The sequence below is a fragment of the Falco peregrinus genome, chromosome 6 (genome assembly GCF_023634155.1).
Source record: "Falco peregrinus isolate bFalPer1 chromosome 6, bFalPer1.pri, whole genome shotgun sequence".
NCBI classification, from domain to species: Eukaryota; Metazoa; Chordata; class Aves; order Falconiformes; family Falconidae; genus Falco; species Falco peregrinus.
The window spans coordinates 84,721,617-84,742,459 of record NC_073726.1 but is presented as its reverse complement, the minus strand read 5'-3'; the positions used below and the strand labels follow the sequence as shown (position 1 = coordinate 84,742,459).

At 49.7% G+C, this 20,843-nt stretch overlaps 1 protein-coding gene across 2 annotated transcripts; it reads left to right on the top strand.

Annotated features, from left to right (window-relative positions):
* The first annotated feature begins 1,353 nt into the window (after positions 1-1,353).
* PHC1 (polyhomeotic homolog 1) lies at positions 1,354-20,700 on the top strand. Of its 2 annotated transcripts, XM_055809086.1 has the most exons (15): positions 1,354-1,573; positions 5,420-5,576; positions 6,188-6,298; positions 7,655-7,732; positions 8,477-8,626; positions 9,601-9,756; positions 10,865-11,363; positions 11,661-12,412; positions 14,622-14,769; positions 14,878-15,086; positions 15,689-15,803; positions 16,383-16,491; positions 17,176-17,326; positions 17,946-18,177; positions 18,501-20,700. In XM_055809086.1, exons 2-15 carry the CDS (start codon positions 5,463-5,465, stop codon positions 18,653-18,655), a joined length of 2,979 nt encoding a protein of 992 aa, XP_055665061.1. In that variant the 5' UTR covers positions 1,354-1,573; positions 5,420-5,462; the 3' UTR covers positions 18,656-20,700. The 2 variants fall into 2 exon arrangements, with proteins under 2 accessions (XP_055665061.1, XP_055665062.1); XM_055809087.1 differs by lacking the exons at positions 17,176-17,326; positions 17,946-18,177; positions 18,501-20,700 and adding an exon at positions 16,952-17,079.
* Positions 20,701-20,843: the final 143 nt, after the last annotated feature.

Genomic DNA, 20,843 nt, shown 5'->3' with positions numbered 1-20,843 from the left:
AGGTGTGTTCGGTAACAGCCCAAACGCCTTCCTGTACAGCTTGTTTTGCTGCTTTTCAGGCAGCAGCAAATATTACTCCGGGACTGGGGACAGGATCTCCAGTGAATTGACAGTTCAGCACTTCCATTACTAAGCCAGATGCAATGTTCTTGCAACACAAAGCTCAAATATGTCATTTGCAGGAGCATTTATGATGCTCATAGCCTCAGCGGTGCTTGAGCTTCTGCACCACGTACATACAGATGGAGCACGATTTGTTTCTGCCTGTCTTTCACTTCTTCCCACCTATCCCTGGTGCATGAGCTGCCATCCTTAAAGGAAACTCACCAGCTCTCATGAAGATGAACCACTGCTCCGAACCGACAGGGCATTTCTTGTTTTCTTAGAAATGGTCATGCTGACTACTACAACGTCATTGTTAAAAATGACCAAGTTTATCTTAATCGACTGCTCTTACCCTAAGCCAGGCAACTGACAGAACTGATGTGCTTTGAGAGTAATCAAGGGAAGCGAGGCCCCAGTGCCTGCACCGCGCAGCTTCTCTTCTAAAAGTTGCCAGCAAGCTCTGGCACCGTGGTGTCTTCACCCTGTTTGTGGGGGTTTCCACTGTGCACCTCCCCATGTGCTCTATGTGACCTGGCCAGCGCCCCCTCAGGCACCGTTACTACCGCTGGGTCCCGTTTGTTCATCAAAGCTTGTTCCAGGTACCAAGACAGGCATTTCACAACCTACGCAAGCCCACTCATGTCTAGCAAGGTTAACCCGTCGCCAGAAGCACCGATCGCAAAGGGTGTCCCAGCACGGAGGACATGGGCGCTGAACGGCGAGCCGCGCTCTGCGCCTGCTGCGCGGCCGGGCTGCGGAGCTCATCCGGGAGCCTCGGTCCCCTTCCCCCGCAGGAGCCCGCGACCGAGCCCCCCTCCCCGGCGGGGCCGGGTGGGTGAGCGGGCCGGGCCCCGACAGCCCCGTCCCCAGGCGAGGCCCCGCCGTTCCCGCCAGGCCCCGGCCGCCGTCACCAGGGCAACGGCAAGCGGCGCCCGGGGAAGGGGGTCACGTGCCCGGAAGCGCCTCGAGGGAGGAAGTGACGGAGCGGCGGGGAGCCCCAGGGGCCAAGATTTAAAAAAAAAAAAAAAAAAAAAAAAAGAAAAATAAAAAAATCACAACGGGGGAGGGGGACCCGGCCGGGGCGCGGCGCGAGCGTGTGGCCCCGCCTCCGCCGCCCCACGCCCGGCCCCCCCCGGGGCTGCCCCGCCAGGCCGCGGCCGGGCCCGCCGGGAGCCTCCGCCAGGTAACGCCCCCGGCCCCGCCCTCCCCAACAACGGGGCCCCCGGCACCGCCCCGCCCCGCCCCGCCCCGCCCGGCCGGGGCCCGGCCTGGCTGCCCGCGCGCGGGGGGGCGTGTCAGGCGGCGGCGGCGGCGGCGGCCCGAGGGGCTCCGGTAACGCCGGCAGCGCGGGTCCCTCGGGCGGGCGCGGGGGCTCCCGGCGGGGCGGGGGGGCGCCGTCGCCGGTGCGGGAGCGGAGCGGAGTGGAGCGGGGCAGCGCCGTGCCGTGCCGCTGCTGCGGCGGCTGCAGGTGAGGCCGGGCCCGGGGCGCGGGCGGCCGCGGCGGGGAGAGTTCCCCGGGGCCGGGGCGGGCTGGAAGTTGACAGCGGCGGCGGAGCAGCCATTGTCTGCCCGGCCCGGCCCCGGGAGCAGCGGCCGGGAACAACTCCCCCGCCGCAGCCCCGCTCGCGCCTCCCGGGCAGCCGCCGCTCCCCCCGCCGGTGGCCGGGCGTCAGACACGCGCCTTTCCCCAGCTCCCCCGGGGCATCCTGCGGCGGGTCCCCGCCTCCCGCCGCGGCGGGGCTGCCCGCCCGGTACGTACGTGTTGCGGGCGGGTCGGGCGCCTGCATGCTCGCAGCCGCCTTAACTTTGCTGCCGGAGTTGCCGGCGGCCTGGGGGGGCTGCCGCCGCGCTGCACCCCCGCCCGCCCCGGGCGGCTGCGGCCCCGCCGGCCGGGCCAGGCGCTCGGCGGGGAAGGGCGAGCACGGCGGGGGGGGGGGGGGGCGGGCCGGGGGGTCGCGCCTGCTGCTGGTCCCGGAGCATCCCGTGGCAGAGTTCGGGTGTCCCGGCAGCTTCACGCCTCTGCTGGCGTGGCTGGGAAACCGGGCTGTGGGGAGCTATAGTAACGGGGCAGGGGGTGTGCCGCAGCCCTGGCTGCTCATTTTCCTCCCCACAAGCTGTGGGCAAACCTGTGCGAATCTTACGTGTGGCGCTTCACCCTCGAGAAACTCGGTTGTAAGGTTCGATAACGTTCCGCAGGCTGCCGTCACGTGCCGGCAGGAATGGATGGGGCGAAGGAGTAAAACTTCGCTGGCTCCTGCCCGGTGCTCCGTGACCGGAGTGGATGCCTGGCCTGGCTCTGCAGCTCTTGTGCTCGGGGAAGGTCAGGAACTTGTGGACGAGCCACCTGTGGTGCTCCTGCTGTGTGCTGAGGCTCCGGCCTGGCCCGCGTGCTGATGCTTGTGCTGCTCCGGGAGCTCGTTTTCTCCCTTCTCCTTCCCGTCCTCTCTGCAGTGCTGTCATTCCTGCCATGGCGTTAATAGGCCTTTGTATCCTTCGCTGACTGGCTTTTAGGGGTTCAGCTCTAAAGGTTAATTTCCAGTAATTTCGTTGGTCTTGTTTGTTTTCTTGGGAACTACTCCTTACCTTTGCAAGGTGAGCTGGTTAACTCAGTCTATTTGGAAAACCCACGTTTAATAATTTTTAGTAGGTTATCCGTCTCGTGGAGCCGCTAGCTGAGTCAAGCGATCTGATAGCACAGTGATCGCTAGGTTTTTGCAAGAGGAGGGTGCTGGAAGATGTGCTTGCAGGAGAGGAGAGGGTGTAATCCGTGCTATTTTGTGTGGGAATAGCCTGTGTTTGGATTGGATTACACTAACATGGAGCCGCATCCTTAGATGAACTTGCCTGGGGAAATACTGTGCCTTTTCACTTTTGTGTTTGGAAATGGTTTTGCTGGATAACCCTGCTTGCTGTGAGCGACTTAAAATTCTTACCGTCCTTCTGCAAAGGGAGACTGCTTCTCTATCCACACCCCCAAAAGGCCTTCTGCCTACACAGAGACCAAAAATTTTTTATGCTTCTCATCCCAGAGGCATCTCAGTAGGATTCTGTTTGTGCTAGGGCCTGGTTTTAAGATGATCTAGATCGATGTGGAGCTCTCAAAAATGCTGGAAATCTTAAGAATCAATGGTGCCGTTTACTGAGGGAACACAGTTGGTGGAGCAGAGCACCAAGTCAGAAGCCAGGTTTCTCCTTCTGGTGCAGCTGTGCAGGGTAAGGATGTGTGCTACAGCCAAGCTAAACATTAGTTGCCTTTTTTTCTCTCGCTGGCACTTGCGGCGTCACAAGTGAGCTAATTCAACTCACTGATCTGGCAGGAACTGATGTTTAGGACAGCTTTTCTGGACAGTGAATGAGTTGATCTAGTGAGCACCAGAAACGTAAAGGCTGCAAGTAACCTGCGCAGGGAGGTTGAGGGTGGCTAAGGGAACAGAAATTGTCTCCTAATGGTAGCTGAGCTACTAGATAACTTGGTGACTTGGTGTAATGTGTGTAGTTTCACTCTGATTTGCATTTTAACCCTGTTCAAAGTACTTAATTTATCTGCCACAGTTTCTTTCTTTCTAAAAGTCTGTATTCTCTCCCTTCTCTATTCATTTATTTTCAGGCTTAATTTACTTTTTATGGTGCTGCCCCCTGGAGAAGATCTTTAAGGCAATTGTCTTCTCCAGAGCTTTTATAGTCTAGATAGGCTTATTGACCAACCATTTCTAGCTGCAGTGGCCGGTTAGGAGGAGGGGGACTGTCTCAGTTGAGGAGAAGATGATGGCAGGGCACAATTCCCGACTGCCACTGCTGAAGCAGTGTGGGAAGCCAGCGTTGGATTAGCAGGGAGATACTTGGGCAGGACTTGAGGGCAGAGGTAAAGATGCATGGAGCAGCAGCTATCTGTTTGTCAATTGTAGATTTTTCCAGATTTTGAGGCACAGGTTTGGAGCAGCAATTCCCTGATTTAGCCAGCCATCCTCTGCAGTGCTAATGCTGTTGCCCTGCTTTGAATTTGTCTGCTGCCCTTAACACCTTTCCACAATTGAAAAAGTTGTCTGGTCAAGACTATTGTTGCAGCTCCTTTTCTGCTGCACTGGTCTGTTTGTTTGTGCATCTGGAAAAAGTTGCGTTTGGTGAAGGCTGTGAAGCTCGAAATGCCTGGATTTGAAAAGGTCTTGCCACAGGGACTGTGCTGATGCTGTGGGATCCTGGAAGCTAATTTAGAGGTCTCTTGGATATATTGTAGGGGAGCCAGCTGGTGTTTTGGAAAACAAACAGGCTATCAGAAGCTTTTTTTTTTTATCTTCCGTAGAATGATAGCCTTCTAAAAAGTCAAAATTTTTTCAGTGGAATTCTGTTGAATAATCACTTTTGCGCTTTCCCTTTTCTGACTCTAACCCCTCCTACCGTTACTCCCTGTGTAGCTTGTGTTTCTTGTTGCAGGAAACTCCCTGATCATCCCAATGTGTTACTCTTCTGCTAAGCACTCTCTTCAGTCTCGCTTCTCCTCCTCTTGGCTGATGAAAGCCTTCTTCAGTCCTTTTTCAGTTCTGTGATTCACTGCAACTCATCCTTCTGCTGCTGGAAGATCTCTCTAGCTCTGTGTAACCTCTTTAGCAGCTTTCCCCTCACAAGTGTTGCCAGTGAACCCTTCATTCACTCTGCTTCTGACTCTGGTCCTCCTGAAAGCAACTTGCCAGCACAGATACCAGCTTCCACTCTTAATGTTCCAAGTTACGGTCTGTGGGGAATGAGAAGTAGCTGGAAAGTCCACGTGATCAGAGAAAGAAAGAAATGGTCTAGGGCTGGGGGCTAAACTGGGAGAAGGGCCAAGCTGGTATATCTGCACTAGGGCAGCAGAGTTGTGGGATAATTATACCTCTTGTGGGACTGGAGGAGGAGAGGATCAGAAGTTGCCAAAGTGCAGTGGGAGGCTGGAAGCACAGCGCGATTTGCCTCAGTTCACTAGCCTCCCTTGAAGGAGAGGTGATCAGGTTTGTAACCAAATGATTGAATGAGCTGCAGCTGCTCCTTCACTCTGCTGCCTTCTAAAGGAGTTCAGGATGCTGTAGATTCCAACTGTAGCATGGCAATAAAAACATGAGAATGTGTGCATTACATTTCTGACTGGTAATAAAAGATTTGAACCATGAGTGTAATTTCTGGGTGATTTCAGAACCCTGGCATCCCTGGCCCCCTGTGATGTTGCAAAGCTGTGTGTGGAGCCTGGTACTGGGATATTCCAGTAAAAAAAGCTGTGTAATGCTGTGAAGTACAGTTTGGTTCTTTCTCTAGCCTGACTTAGTTCCCACTTCTCTCGATGTAGATCTGGAGTCTGTCTCAGCCTGAGCTCCTGGGATCCTGTCACCATGGAGACCGAAAGTGAGCAGAACTCCAGCTCCACCAGTGGGAGCTCCAGTTCTGGAGGAAGCACCCGTCCTCAGATATCGCAGATGTCTCTCTATGAGCGACAGGCAGTGCAGGTGAGACATGGTTATCTTCTGGGATGGCATGTGCATCAGTAGAAGTTGGTGGGCCCTTTTGCATTTCTCTTGAGTTGTCGTGTCAAGGTGGGACCATGGTTGAAGGAGTGTCAGTTATTCAGATTCAGAAATTCTTGTGCTAGGCCTGATGTTTAGTTCCTGTAGCTCGATACTGTGCTTCGTGTTTTGTAAGTGTGCAGTGTCCAGCCTCTTAGAATTAATCCATATCATGATCCAATAGATTGATTTTAGCCTGCTGTTCTAGAGCAAGTCATTCAGTTTATCATCCCAGTTCCTCTATAAAATATATATCCTCCATATACATACTATACTGGAACACTTGTCTACCTGCTTGAGCACAAATCCCCAAATTCCTGGAGTTTATTAAAGTCTGGCAAGTGTGCTTCCTGCTGTCGTGGAATACACATGTGATTTAGTGTGTTACCAACTTTGTAGCTGTACTACATATTTTGATGTGCTAATCTAGTGACTTTGCTTTTTTCATGGGGTCTAGGGATGGTCTCATGGCTGTTATTTATTCCTTCATTGCTTTCTCTAATCGCATTTCAAGGGCACGCTATTTTTGACTGTTGGTTTTCCTCTTTCTCTAGGCCCTGCAGGCGCTCCAGAGACAGCCCAATGCAGCCCAGTACTTTCATCAGTTTATGCTGCAGCAGCAGCTTAACAGTGCACAGCTTCACAGCCTGGCTGCTGTCCAGCAGGTGAGTTGCCAAGGGGCAGAAGGAGACAAATTGGATTGCTCTCTAGGGAAGATCCAGAGATTCTCTCTTTATAAAGTGGCTTGTGCACTGAGGTCATCCTGATCTGTAGTGAGACAATGAGTCCCTAAACACGTTTAAAGCTAATACAGCTAGTAAACTGGAAGCCTGATGGAAGGATATATCTGGTTTTCAGATACAGAGCAGGGGAAGATAGAATTTGGCATCCCCATCAGGAAACTTGCACTTTAGTGCTTGCACCTTCTTTAAATAAAAGATGGGTGGTTAAATCAGCAGTGGATGGAGTAGTGTTTAAAAACTACTAAAGTGAACCCTGAATTGTTACTTCTCAGAGAATAAACATGGTCTTCTGTGTGTGAACTTTCAGGAGGTATCCTCTGAATTTTCTGTCTTGAAACTTAGTAGCACATGCTTTCTTTACCAGTTACTAGCAAGAGGGATCTGGGATAAACCTTGTCCAGCCAGTAGAGTGTTTCTTCAGCTGAGATATGTTTATACAAATTGAGATATTTTATGATGCATAATTGAGTGATTTTTTGTTTTCTTTAGCAACTTTGCTCACCTACCAGACTTTATCACCAGTTGAAGATGGATTATGCGCCATGTGAATACAGTTCTTTCTGTGTAACAATATCTCCATCGCTAGCTGTTGGAGTATTTCCTTGGCTGTTAGTTCAGGATTAAGTTCTCAAAATCCCTACCTGCAGTTTTACAGCATAGAGGGAATGGAATCCTCTCACCAGTTTCACACACATCTTAGTTATAAAACTAACTGAAGTCATAGAATGGAATTCCTGTGGGATCATAGAAGGGGGAAAAAAATTAATCTAACAATATTTACATTGCTCCATGAACCGTATGTACTGTAATCTGAAATTTGTTACTTGGATATTTTTTTTAGTAGATATTTTAGTGTCATTGCATTGATGCTAAACTGCTGAAATAGCCCAGCAAATTGCTAATACTGTGGGGAACGTCTGGGTGTTAACAGTGGATTGCAGCATGAGGGTTGCCGTGTGTAGCATGTCAAGCTGGGGCAACAGTGGGGTGTGTACCCACGTGTGGAAGGACTGGGGGTCATGCACGGTAAGGGTCTGTTGTCCACTGCCTCAGGTAGCGTACAGGACTGAACTGCTTGGGGAAGAGGAGATGCCTTGCTGAGTTGCTGCAACTGATTTGTAGGGCATGGCAGAGATCTGTAGTGGCTAGGTCGTGCCCCTGTTCTTGGGAATGGGAGAAGATGGTGATAGGACTAGGTGCTGTGACAAAGCTAAATATTTGGGCTGGATTGAAAAGTTTGTTCCAAGTAACTCATTTCTCTGTCAATCTCTCTTGCAGGCTACGATTGCAGCCAGTAGACAAGCCAGCTCCCCCAACACCAGCACCCCGCAACAGACCACCACCACTCAGGCCTCTGTAAGTTAACTGCTCCCTCACACGTCAAAGCCTCCTTCCCACCCCTTCCCGTTCTTCTTTTTCCTCTTTGTCTTTTAGGAAGGCAGTCAGCCAGGGAAACACAGCTTCTAAGAATGCTGGGAACCCACAAGATGCAGACAACTTTGAGGATTTGGGGTGCTATCATTATTGGTGGGGGTTGAGGAGACCAGAGGAGGTTTCTGAGAGGGAGAGGCCTCTTAGCTGGAAAGGTAGACACTGATCTCTCTTTGCTGACGCTTTGGGGCTATGTTGTCATGGACTAGAAAAGCATCAGGACTTCTAAGAAGGAGTCGTGAGCAGCCTGAAAGGGAATGCTTTTTTCTTCTTGGGCAGAGTAGTATCTGGTTGAACGAGAGGAAGTCAGTTTTGTAGTATTCAGGAACTGGGATTTGTTCAGAGAGGAGTTGGTAGGGTAGAGATTACTTTGTGGGCTTTTTTCCTTTACTTGAGAAAATGACGTGTTTCTTTTGGATCTTTTATTGCAGTTGCATGCTAACGGTGATATTCAAGCTCAGCATACAAATGACGTTAGCATCCAGGGCTTTGGCTAGTTTACATTGCTTAGCCTCTAAGACAAGAACTTTTTTCTTCTTGGTTCCCTGTGGGGTACAGGAAAAAAACTGTAAAATGTCTGTTCTGGCTGGATCCCAGGAAGTGAATGTGTACTTATTTCCTTTCTTCCATCTCTTCATATGTGACTTTGGGCTTTTCTCTCTTTTTAAGATCAATCTAGCCACCACATCAGCTGCTCAGCTGCTCAGTCGGTCACAGAGCGTGAGTTCCCCCAGTGCCACAACCCTAACGCAGTCTGTGCTGCTTGGGAATACCACCTCACCGCCTCTAAACCAGTCACAGGCCCAGATGTATCTCCGGGTAAGAGATGTGTACGCAGAATGTGTCCTGAGCATGAACCCCACTGCCTAGCCGTTCCAGTGTTTCACTGCTTGGGATTACCAACACATTTGGTCTAACCCTAGCTTTAAGGATGATGCACTGTATTTTAAATTCAGATGGGGAGGCTCCTGTCCTTGAACCTACGAGTTTGGCTCTGTGCTAAGCTTTTTGAGGGTAGATGAGCTTTGTATTATGTGGCTCATGTGAGATTGTTAGGAACTGTGTTTGTCTCTGCTCTGCATAGATGTTAAAGATCCCATGGCACTTCTCACTAGAGTGTATATATGAAAAATATGTCCTAGACTTGAATATAGCTCACAGAAATAAAACTACTCTTCTGGTTCAATGCTGGAACAGATATATGGTAAATTACTTTCTTCTACCACTGCTGAGCTTAGGGATGTAAATCAGAATTCAAGTAAGTCTAGAAACATAAGTCAACATGAACAAATATGTCATCCTTTTAATTGCTTTGAAGTGCTGCTAAATAGAAAACATTAGTCTTGACTATATTGTCAGTCTGGGGCTTGGTTACCTACTTGAAAAATACTTTGTGTCTCAGTTGACTTTAGATACAGATTGTAATCCCTTTATTTTTAAGTAACCCTGGTCTTGGATGTATGTCTTTTATCGCTGTTTCTCAACCACTCCCAGATATACATCTGAAAATTCAGTGATACCCCAGGCTTTTAGCCAGCCTTGGGCAGTCTGTGATAGTTGGCCCAGGCACATGTTTGATGAAGAGTGCTTGTTTCCATAAGGAAACTGTTCCGAGTTTCCTGCTCCTGAGGGGTATGTTGAGTGTTGCAGTGCAGGGAGGGTTGGGGGTTTTGCAATGTGTGACATTGCGGCCCAGTGTTGCTTTGTAATCTGTTTTCTTGTGGTTCGCTATCTTTCTTTCTCTCTTCCCCTCCGTTCCTTTCATTCCACATCACCTGATCCTCCCTCAACAGCCACAGCTGGGGAACCTGTTGCAGGTAAACCGGACCTTGGGCCGCAATGTGCCTCTTGCCTCCCAGCTCATCCTGATGCCCAACGGGGCTGTGGCCGCTGTCCAGCAGGAGGTACCACCCACTCAGTCTCCTGGGGTCCATGCAGACACAGACCAGGTCAGTGGCACCCCTCCCCAGAGTCCTCCCCTTCCCCTGCTCACTCTCACCCCACACTCTGGTCTTTGTCTCCAGCTGTCCCTGTATAGCAGATTAGCTCTTATTTTATCCCCAACTGTGTCCGTGTGTAGGCAGGAGATTCTGTTCTCTCTTGCCACTTTTTTTTCATGTTTGCTTTTTACCTCCAGAGATGGGATTCATTTCTGCTTAAAACTTCTGGGGTGAGCCACAGGCTGGATCAATCACATCTTCACAGTTTCTCAATTGTCCTTGTGTAAAAAGAATTGTTGGGTTCTGTGTCCAATTTTCAGTCACTCTGCAATGAAGAGTCTTTGCCAGCAGTAGTATTCCTTCACCCAGTTGGTTTGTTGTAAAGATGCCATAGACTGAACAGGCCACAAGGTCTTAGCTCCTGCATTCATCTACAAGTAATTCTCCGGGTCAGGGAGCTGCCATGGCTTCTTGTTTTCCTTTTCCTATCCCAGTCGTTCTTGGGATTTCCAGCTACTTCATATTTTTGTCTGGGGCACTTTCTTTGTAGGAAAGTCAGCCTTGATCAAAGTTGAAGATAACACTGGATTTGGAGGAGGAGTAAATACAGAGGATGGCAGCACCAAAGTGCAGAGGAACTGGTGAAATCAGAAGGGGCTGCAGGCCACAAGTATATCTGTGGGCCTGCTGAGTGGAAAGCCCTGCACAGGGGGGGAGGAGACGGGTGGCACAAAAATTGAAAAGGAGTGACTGATTTTAAAGGGGCATCTCAGTGCTTTTAGAGCCATGCTGGACTGCTGTGCAAAGGCATGGCAGGCAGGTCTGAAGGCTGTCCCATGCCTCGGAGAATGGTGGTGTCCTCATGTGCTGTCCAGAAAGTGCCACGAGATTTTTAACTTCCATCAGAGGTGGGGTAGGAAGGAGTTCAGGCGGTGTTTCCTGGGGAGGGCTGCACCTGAGCGTTGCCCTGCAGTGTTAGCCAGCTCCCCACATGAGACTTGAAGCATCTGCTTAGCCTGCGTCCCAGTAAAGCATGTTGCTTATGAGTTCTCTGCCAAAATTCCAGCAAGTAGCATACATGAAGCAAAGGGATTCTGTTTTGCGTATGTGTTTCTAGGTGCAGAACCTGGCTGTGAGGAGCCAGCAGACCTCAGCCGCTAACACCCAGCTCCAAGGCTCTGCTCAGAAGGCAGCTCTGCCGGGAAGCTCCCAGGCTTCGGGCTTACCGCAGGCCACCAGCACGGGCCAGTCCTTGGCGGTGGCTCAGGCCTCCTCCGCCAGCGCAGGCCAGTCCCTCAACTTGAGCCAGGGGGCAGCAGGCAGCAATGGTGTCACCGGGGGTGTGGTGGCAAGTGGTGGGAGCCAGACCTCAGCCGCGTTGAGCCAGACCTCCTCAGCAGGTGCTGCTGGCAGTTGCCAAAGGAAAGGCACGGGGGTGGTTCAGCCGTTACCGGTAGCAGCTGCTCAGGCTGTGACCATCAGCCAGGGAAGCCAGACGGAGACAGAGAATGCAGCCACAAAGAAGGGTGAAACGGACAGCGGTGGGCAGCAAACAGTGGGCATGAACCTGACCAGGACCGCTACGCCAGCACCCAGCCAGACATTGATCAGCTCAGGTGAGTGCAGACCTGTTCCTTCTCTTTGAGCCCACTGGGCTTTTGCAAGAGTGCCATTTGCTGAGAGGTCTTCCAACAGGCCTCCTGGGCTCTGGGAGGCTTGTCTCTAGGGATTATCTCTCTGTTGGCAACAGAAGTTGATTTAGTCCCTCATGTCCTCTGCCAGTAAGCTGGCGGTCATTTTGGAGCTTAACGACTCAAACCAGTGCAGTGACTGCCAGCCTTCTTTTTGTTGTTCGCAGCTGCACTGTTGCTAACTTTTGCGCTCTCCTTTTTTTCCCCGCTGTGTTTGTATAGCCACATATACACAGATCCAGCCGCACTCGCTGATCCAGCAGCAGCAGCAGATCCACCTGCAGAAGCAGGTGGTGATCCAGCAGCAGATCGCCATTCATCACCAGCAGCAGTTCCAGCATCGCCAGTCCCAGCTCCTCCACACAGCCACCCATCTTCAGCTGGCCCAACAGCAGCAAGCGCCATCTCTGACCCAACAGCAGCAACAAGCTCAGCCTCCACAGCAGCAGGGTCCACCTCAAAACCAGCAGCAGGCTCAGACCCTTGTGGTGCAACCCATGTTGCAGTCCCAGCCACAACCTGTGCAGCTCCAGCAGGACAGTCCTTGCCAGCCAGTCACCAAGTCACCTGTTCCAATTCAGTCGAAATCTCTGGTCACCCCCATCAAACCACCTCAGCTTGGGCCTGCCAAAATGTCAGCAACGCAGCAGCCTCCACCACACATCCCGGTGCAGGTGGTGGGTACTCGGCAGCAGGGCTCAGGCCAAGCCCAAGCACTGGGTTTGGCTCAGATTGCTGCAGCAGTGCCGACATCTCGGGGAATGCCAGCCGTGGTCCAGCCTGTTTCCCAAGCCCATGCTGCTTCCCCGTCATCATCTTCAGCTCCGGCATCCTCACAGGAAGCTCATCCTCTCACCACAGGGGTGAATTTGGCACAAGTTCAAGGCACAGCCCACATGGTGAAGAGCCCAGTCTCCTCTCCAGTTGTGGCTCAGATGCCAGCAGCACTCTACATGCAGTCTGTCCAGTTGCCAGTAAGTGATACCATTGAGAAGGAGAATAGCATATGGATTCTCTTTGTTCATTCCTAGGACACCAGTCACAGTCCAGGCCCAGGTCAGTGGGATGGGATGGGTAAGGGGTTTGGGTAGAGGGATGTGGAGACCTTTTTCCTCTCTAAAACACTTAATTCCAATCCAACCCTTGGGGTTACCGACTACAAGCATTTCTCTTCCACATTATCATTCAAATGTTTGCATGCAATAAATAGGTGAGACTCAGACCCTGCCCCAGATGGGGTAGGTGTCCACATCATGTACTAAATACTGCATTTAACAATGTGGTGGGTTGACTGTAGCCACTGCCAGGTGACCACCAAGCTGCTCTATTTCTCCCCCTTCCTAACAGGACAAGGGGAGAAAAATACACTGAAGAGCTTATGGATAGACATAAGGACAGGGAGATAGATCACTTCCCATTTACCATCACGGGCAGAACAAAACTAAATTAGGGAAACTGATTTATTATCAATCACAGTAGGATAATAAGAAATAGGAACAAATCTAAAAATCACCTCCCTTGCTTCTTCATGGGCTCAGCTTCACTCCTGACTCTTCTACTCCCTCTCCCTGAGTGGGAGAGTGTTGCAGGACGATGGGGAATTGGGCTTGTGGTCAGCTGATAACATTTCCTTTCTGCCGCTCCTTCTCCTCACGCTTTTCCCTTGCTGTAGCGTGGCATCCCTCCCATGGAAATAGTCATTCACAAACTTCTTCAATATTTGTCCTTCCCATGGGCTGCAGTTCTTCACATACTGCTCCAGCATGGGTCCCTTGCATGGGTGGAGTCCTTCAGGAACAGATTGCTCCAGCGTGGGTCCCCACAGGGTCACTAATCCTGCCAGCAAGCCTGCCCCAACCTTGGGCTCCTCTTTCCACAGGGTCTGCCAGGAGCCTGATCCAGTGTGGGCTTCCTACAAGGTCACAGCCTCCTTTGGATATCCACCTGTTCTGGTGTGGGGTCCTCCAGGGGCTGCAGGTGGGGATCTGCTCCATTGCTAACCACCATGGGCTGCAGGGGCACAGCCTGCCGCACTGTGGGCTTCACCACGGGCTGCTGGGAACCTCTGCTCTGGCATCTGGAGCACCTCCGACCCCTCCTTCTGCACTGGCCTGGGTGTCTGCAGGGCTGTTGCTCTCACATGTTCTCACTTCTCTCTCCCAGCTGCTGTTGCACAGTATTTTTTACCCTTTCTTATATGTTATCTTAGAGGTGCTGCCACTGTTGCTGATGAGCTCAGCTTTGGCTAGCGGCAAGTCTATCTTGGAGCTGGCTGGAACTGGCTCTGTTGGATGTGGGGGGAAGCTTCTGGTGTCTTCTCACAGAATTTACTCCTGCAGCCCCCTGCTACCAAAGCCTTGCCACACAAACCCAACACAAACAATAACCGGCCTCTTTGCTGTCTCTCTCAGGAGACGAGGGCTGACTGGGCCATGAAGACTGACCTCCCCTCTCCTCACTAGGTGTGGATACCTCTGGGTCAGAGACCCCTTGGTATGTGGTACCAGCCACTGGCTCTAGGCCTCAGAGGGTCCCCTAGCAACAGGCTATGCAGGGGGAAACAAAGATGGCTCACTTTCCACAGGCCTCACCCATGCTGCTGTGAATTGTTCAGCTAGGGCTTGTCTAACTCCTTGGGACAACAGTACTTTGCCAGCTCAGGTATCCTCAGACAGTTGCTGAGACTGTTTCTAAACTGGCCGCTTCTTCAGGAAGGTGTCACAGGATTTGTCTGACTTTTAGGCTGGGGGACACACAAGTCTTCTCTCATCCAACATGTGTCCCCTACTCTTTTGACTCTCCTTCATTGAAACTGATCTGATTTAGCCAAAAGCTTGTTTGGAAAAGCTTGCTGGGTGACTGCCATTCCATTTCTTTCTTCTTGGAATAACCCTTAAGGTTTATACGGTGTCTTGGTATTATGTCAATGTGTCAACATGAATTGGGACACCAGATCCTAGTCATAGTTGTATTGTAGAAGTCAAGTTTTGCTCCCTGCAAGGCAAAAATGTTCCTCAGTAGAGGTAAGTACTGTGAGGGAGCTAAAGATAACCCCAGGAAAAGGAACCAGGCTGGAAAAGAAGTATGATGGAGCAGGATGCATCTTCCTTTTGCCTTCGTTCTGTCTTGTTCTTTGCTTTGGAGCTTCTCTCTCTGCTTATATGTTTTTCTTTATTCACACAGAGCAAGTCTCAGGCCTTAGCAGTAAAACGCAAGGCAGAGTCAGAGGAGGAGAAGGAGGAGTTGCCCGGTGTCACTGCACTCCTGCCAGCCAGGTCCTCTCCTGTGACAGACAGCCCCAAAAACATGGAGGAGAAGAGCAGCCTTGGAGGTGAGGTACAAAGGAGAACTCTGCTTTTGTGTGCTAATGATCTGATCCTGTATTCCATTTGAAGTAGACAAGCAAAGATAACTGACTCTTGTGCTGTTAACTTTTCAGATAAATCTGATCCTGCTGCCATTGCAACCCCAAATACCACCTCAAGTGAAGGAGCATCAGTCACCCCCACCTCTGCTCCCACCCCAAACCTGGCAATGGTGTCACGTCAGGTGGGAGACTCCAAACCCCCACAAGCCATCGTCAAGCCCCAGATCCTCACGCACATCATTGAAGGCTTTGTCATCCAGGAAGGAGCAGAGCCCTTTCCGGTAGGGATTCGCTGCTGTGGGAGAAGGAGGTGTAGCACTCTCTTGGGGAAGATAGTGGACTTCCATCTTTGAACGGGAGTTTCTTTCCCCATATTCCAACTCTGCATGTTTAGCCTGAGACAGAGACAGTGAAGAGGAAGGGAAAGGAGGGGGGTGTCATGCATGAAGCAAGGCATTAAGTGGTGGCATTAAAGAGAATGGGTTGGAAGGAATAAAACAAGTGTGATGGGAACTGTTTTCTCCAGTAGTCCCCAGAGCAATAATTTATGCAGGAATTGTAAGAAGGTTCTTCACTCTGATTTTTAGCAAGGGCAAGATGCATTTTGAACAGATAGCAAGTGAAGTTAAAGCAAATAAGGGGAAATGCAGTTAACACGGAATTGCAGGATATTCAAGGCAGATAGTACTTTGTGATTTTTGAATGAACCACCAAGTCTGTGAGTCAGGAAGGAGTAATAACTTCATTCAGCATCTCTTCTCCTGTAGTAAGCAGAGGGATTCTTCTGAGTTGTAATAAGGTGTGAGTGGCGTATACCTTGCAGAGTGCATTGGACACAGAGAATCCTTTACTGATGGGCCCAGTTCTTTCTCTTCCTGTCCAGGTGGGTTGTTCTCAGCTGCTGAAAGAATCTGAGAAACCGCTGCAGGGAGAGGCTGCTTCAGGCCAGAGTGAAAACCTGTCCAGCAATTCCCCGGGAGAGGACAGTGCTTCTATGGGTGAGTTTCAGCAGGAGGAGGCCTAGCTAGTGTTACTGAAAGTTTCTGTTCTTTGATACTGTGTTACTAACTTTATACATTATGGACTTGTATCTCTTCCTGCTAACTCCTTAAGAGACTCAGGCAATGGACCTAGGATTTTAAGTGCCAGAAGACAATGCTTTGTTGTTCATATGATCTAACATACCCTGTGTCAGTAGTAAGCAGAAGAATCTGAACTGTGCTTGTCTCTAATGACTCTGAACGCTGTGAAGGATGTGTGTACACAACAGTGCGCAGTGATGGTGGAGATTTCCCCCGCAACCTTGTAGGATATAAGGGATATGCTATTTTTCACTTGTTCAGCAAAACAGTACTGACAAGGAGAAATAAGTTGCTCTGTTCAGTATCCTAGCGTCCTAATTAGTGGAGCTTCTGCCTCTTTCCCCAGCTTCTTCCCCAAGCTAACTGCTTAGCGGATTCAGTAGAGAGTAGAGCTTGGAATCTGTGTGCTCAGAACAATAGTGGAATGGGGAATCATTGTGTGGGATCTGCTTCAGTTCAGATCGTCTACTGGTGTGTGTCTCTGTATCTCACTAGAGCTTGATAAGAAGGCAAACTTGCTGAAGTGTGAATACTGTGGGAAGTATGCCCCAGCAACCCAGTTTCGTGGCTCCAAGAGGTTTTGTTCCATGACCTGTGCTAAAAGGTAAAAGAATTTCTGTCTATACATTCTCTAGAATTGGGCATGTGCCCCTTCTCTGGGTAGTGTATGACACTTCAGTACATCTGATCTTCCCTCCATGGGATGCACTGGCCACAGACATCCTCAATGACTCATTGTGTGTGTGTGACAAAGGCACATATGACTTGTGGATGCTTCTAGGTCTGGAGAGGTTGATGTGGTGTTGAGTGTAAACAGGGTTTCTGACTTGCTAGAAAATAAAGTGGGAAGAGGGAAGTTCTGGGTCTCCAAAGAACCTCTCTTCAGTCAAATGTACATTTGACTGACTAAGCGAATGCATACTGGCAGCTGTCTGCTGCATGCTGCATCCATACTAGATGAAGACACAAGGGAGCACTGGGAAGAAATCTGGGGAGAAGTTAGACTAGTCATTGCTGCCTCCTATTGATAGCAGAGTGCTTGTTATGGGTCTTTTTTCCCTTAGGGGAATGACTTAATTGACCCTTCAGATGTTAGATCAAGACTCTGGTGTCCAAATAATGCTTGTGTCAGAAGTCTGGACTGGTTCCTTCCAAGGGGAAGTCTTAGGAGGAGGAGGAACGGAACTTGATGGTAAAGAGGAGTTTTATCCCAATCTAGAGTGAGGAGAAGCAGTAGGTTTAGGTAGTTGCTGTTTCCTAACTGCTGCTCTGCTTCTACTTATTTGAGGTACAATGTCAGCTGCAGCCATCAGTTTCGGCTGCAGAGAAAGAAGATGAAGGAATTCCAGGAAGCTAACTATGTTCGTGTGCGTCGACGGGGACCACGGCGCAGCAGCTCTGAAATTGCTCGAACAAAGATCCAGGGCAAGCGCCACAGGGTAAGGACACAGCGCACTCTGCCTCCGGCAAGGCAGGTGTCAGTGTGAAAGTTGTCACTGCTGGATGTACCACTTCCTCACAGTGGATGTAGTCATACAGGATGGGACAAGTGCACACTGACTGACAGTTTGTGCACAAGGCACAGTGAGTGAGCTGTTCTATCAACTGCAGAAAGTGGATTCATATTTGTACTTGTTCTGTTCACTCTCGCTGTGTTCGCTCCCGCCTGTGTCTCGGAGGTTTCAGTGAGTGAGATCAGCTGACGGCCTTGGTAGAAAACAATCCACTTTTCCCATTAGATTAGTATTCTTCCACTTGAATGATTTGATTGAGATTATGGAAGAACTGAATGAGCTTCAGCACTGATGTGAAGAAGAGGAATGGACTGGGGAGGATGGGAGAAGGGAGAGGAAGGGAGGCGAGAGTGAAGTCTGTCCTTTCTGGCATGAGGGAGCTCCTGTGTCCTGGAGCTCCTGGACCAATAGTATGAGAATTGTTGGGATTGTTATCCCAGACTGTTGGGATATCTTCTGCTGTTCCTAATGTATTGTTTTGTACCCTAGTAATTGTGAGTCTCTCACAAAACACCTTTTTTCTTTCTTTTCTATGGGCTTGTAGGGCCAGGAAGACTCAAGTCGAGGCTCTGATAACTCCAGCTATGATGAAGCTTTGTCCCCTACATCTCCAGGACCCCTGTCAGTAAGGGCCAGTCATGGAGAGAGGGACCTGGCAAACTCTAGTATGGCACCACCTACCCCAGATCTACATGGTATCAACCCAGTCTTCCTGTCCAGCAATCCCAGTCGTTGGAGTGTGGAGGAAGTGTACGAGTTCATCTCATCACTGCAAGGTGCAGTTAAGATCCTCTCCTGCACTCCTGTGATCCAGCAGCATGGGGCAATTTGTTGGCTCTCTTTCTGGAAAGAAAGTGGTGTCAGTGGTGCCCAGTGCTTTTATTGTACTTCTGTACATGTTTCTGAATTGGAGTAGATGGGTGACTTGTACTTCCCAAGTAGCCTGTGTCCTCAGGCAGATTGTGGATTAGAGCGGGGAAGGGGGTTGGTTGGATTCCTGGCTGGCTTTCTGTACCTGCCAGAGGCCCAAAGAGTGGGAAATGAGGGCAGTGCCCAGGGCACGTCTGTTTCTCAGCGCTGGTGCTTTTTGGTTTCACAGGGTGCCAGGAGATTGCCGAGGAGTTTCGGTCACAGGAAATCGATGGCCAGGCCCTGTTGCTTCTGAAGGAGGAACATCTCATGAGTGCCATGAACATCAAGCTGGGACCAGCTCTCAAGATCTGTGCCAAGATCAATGTCCTCAAGGAGACCTAACAGCTCTGAAGCCAGAGGTCTCACTTTTGCTTTGACCCCAGGGCAGCTGCCAGCTTTGGAGCATCCTGCTGGGGTAGGGAAGAATGGGACAGTCCCCTGTGGTCTTGCATTCAAGAAGAATGAGAAGGAATTTAACTGATTGAAACTGCCATGCACAAGCCCATGTCTTGGTCTCTTAATGGTGCTACAAGGGGGAGGAGAACTCCCACCTGGGGCCTTGAAACACCTTCCTTCTTCCTGGTTTTGAATATGCCTGTCCTGTGTACCACATAAAGATGTGACGGGGACCTCTTTCTGTCTTAGCAGACTCCTGAAAGGGAACTGCCCTCACCCCTTTTTGCTACAGCAGGTCTGCTAGATCTTAGTTTTGAATATCACTGTGCCAGCACTTGAGGCATAGGAAGAGCCAGCCCCACATGGACATTGGGAACAGCTGTGCTTGGGGTATTTAGGAATGGGAACTAGTAAATTCCAAGTGAACAGAGGTGGACAAACAAGAATTTGTGCAGAAGGGGCTGCTGCTGTTCCGCTCTTAAAAAAATAATATTAAAATACCTAGGCTGCTCATGAACTGGGTTTAATAGCCATTCCAGCATGCATACCAAACTTGAAGGCCCATGGCAATAGGAGCTGCCTTAGCTTTACTCTCTCCTGTAGAGATGCAGAGTGAAGACCAAGTGTTGTGGCAGCTATTCACTCCAGATGCTCCTCTCTGAACCAGTCAGAGGAGGATTTATCCTGAATGCTTATGACAAGGTGATGGGAAAACTGAAGGGGGGAGGGGTGTTTGTCTTACATTTAGGGACCCCTGCAGCACTAGGTTTGCCTCCCCATTGTGCTAGGGCATAATTTACAGATCCAAAGCAGTCTCCAGAAGCGCCAAGGCTCATCATAAAAAGGTCTGGGGTTTTGGGTTTGGGGTTATTTTTGTGTTCTCTTATCAGTTTGTATTATTTTTGTGTCTGTCTTCATTATCCTCAGGAGAGCTTAAGAAACAAAAGTTTAAGCTGGCAGGACTGTATTGCCTGCCTCAGGCTCTTTTTTTTTTTTTTTTAATTGATGTTGTAAAACAGATATTTCCTTTCCTCAGTTAAAAAAAACCAAACAAACAAATGAAACCACACCCTCCAACAACTGGATACTACTCCTTTAATGCTACTTCTCCTTTCTAAGGGGTAGAATTGTGATAGGCTCTGTCCCTCCCTTTCACTCCCTCCAGGTTTTGGGTTTTTTTTAAGGACCAAACACTGTATTCTGAAATTTGGTAACCAGACTGCCAAAGGTGAAAACCTGGGCAGAGTTCTCTTCCAGGAGCACCTGTGCTTCAAAGAAACAAACAAGCAAAAAAACTGATGAACTTAGACAAAGCATGAAGAGGTAAGTGCCCCCTAGAGCCAAACACCTGAAAGCAAGATGATTTTATAAACTACGTGTCTCAGCTTTTCTGTTTTCAGAAGGTTCATGTGAATATTTGAGTGAAACATAAGACTGTTCTGTGTGGAAAGCTCCTACTGTTGCAGGAAAGCTGTAGTAGCACGGGAAGAGGCCTAATAGCATAGACAGGAAAACATTAGAAATCTTTGGAATAGGCTCTTTATTGACCCCTGTTAGGAAAAGAGGAGTGAAAGTGCTTATAAGATGGATAAAATGTGGCAGCAGCTTCCTAGTCTTAACTGTACTGTTCAATCTCACTTTAATGACATCCTTGTTCCTGTGAGAGAATGCTGCTTGAATGAAAATAGGCCTGAAGGAAGCTGCCACTGCTTGTACCCTGATAACACAATTTTGTCTTAATCTGGGGGCAGGGAAGGGGGAGGTTCTCTTAACAGCAATCAGCAGAGGAGGACTGCCCTTAAACCATTGTATCCTTAGCAGGCTGGATGTGATAAAACTGTTTATTTTGACCCTTGGCAGGGTAGGTAGGCAGCTAGCTTGCCTGGGTTACAAGGTACTTCTGAGGATCAGATTTTATTTCAGTCAAAAAGGAAGGCTTCAACTCTTCATTTCATGTTCAATGTTCTTAATAAAAAAATGCTTGTTCAGGCTTTGCAAGTCTGTTTTTTAACCTCCCTTCCCCAAGCTGAATATTAGTCTAGTGTTTGAGAAGTACAAGCTTCATCAAAAAGTTAATTTTGATTTTTATTGTTGCAGAAAAATAGAGTATAGGAATTTTTTCCTATCGGTAGCT

Coding starts and splice junctions, on each gene's coding strand:
- PHC1 (XM_055809086.1), top strand. CDS start 5,463: ATGGAGACCGAAAGTGAGCAGAACTCCAGCTCCACCAGTGGGAGCTCC. Junction 11,364..11,660: donor CCAGACATTGATCAGCTCAG/GTGAGTGCAGAC, acceptor GTGTTTGTATAG/CCACATATACACAGATCCAG. Junction 15,804..16,382: donor AGAGGACAGTGCTTCTATGG/GTGAGTTTCAGC, acceptor GTATCTCACTAG/AGCTTGATAAGAAGGCAAAC.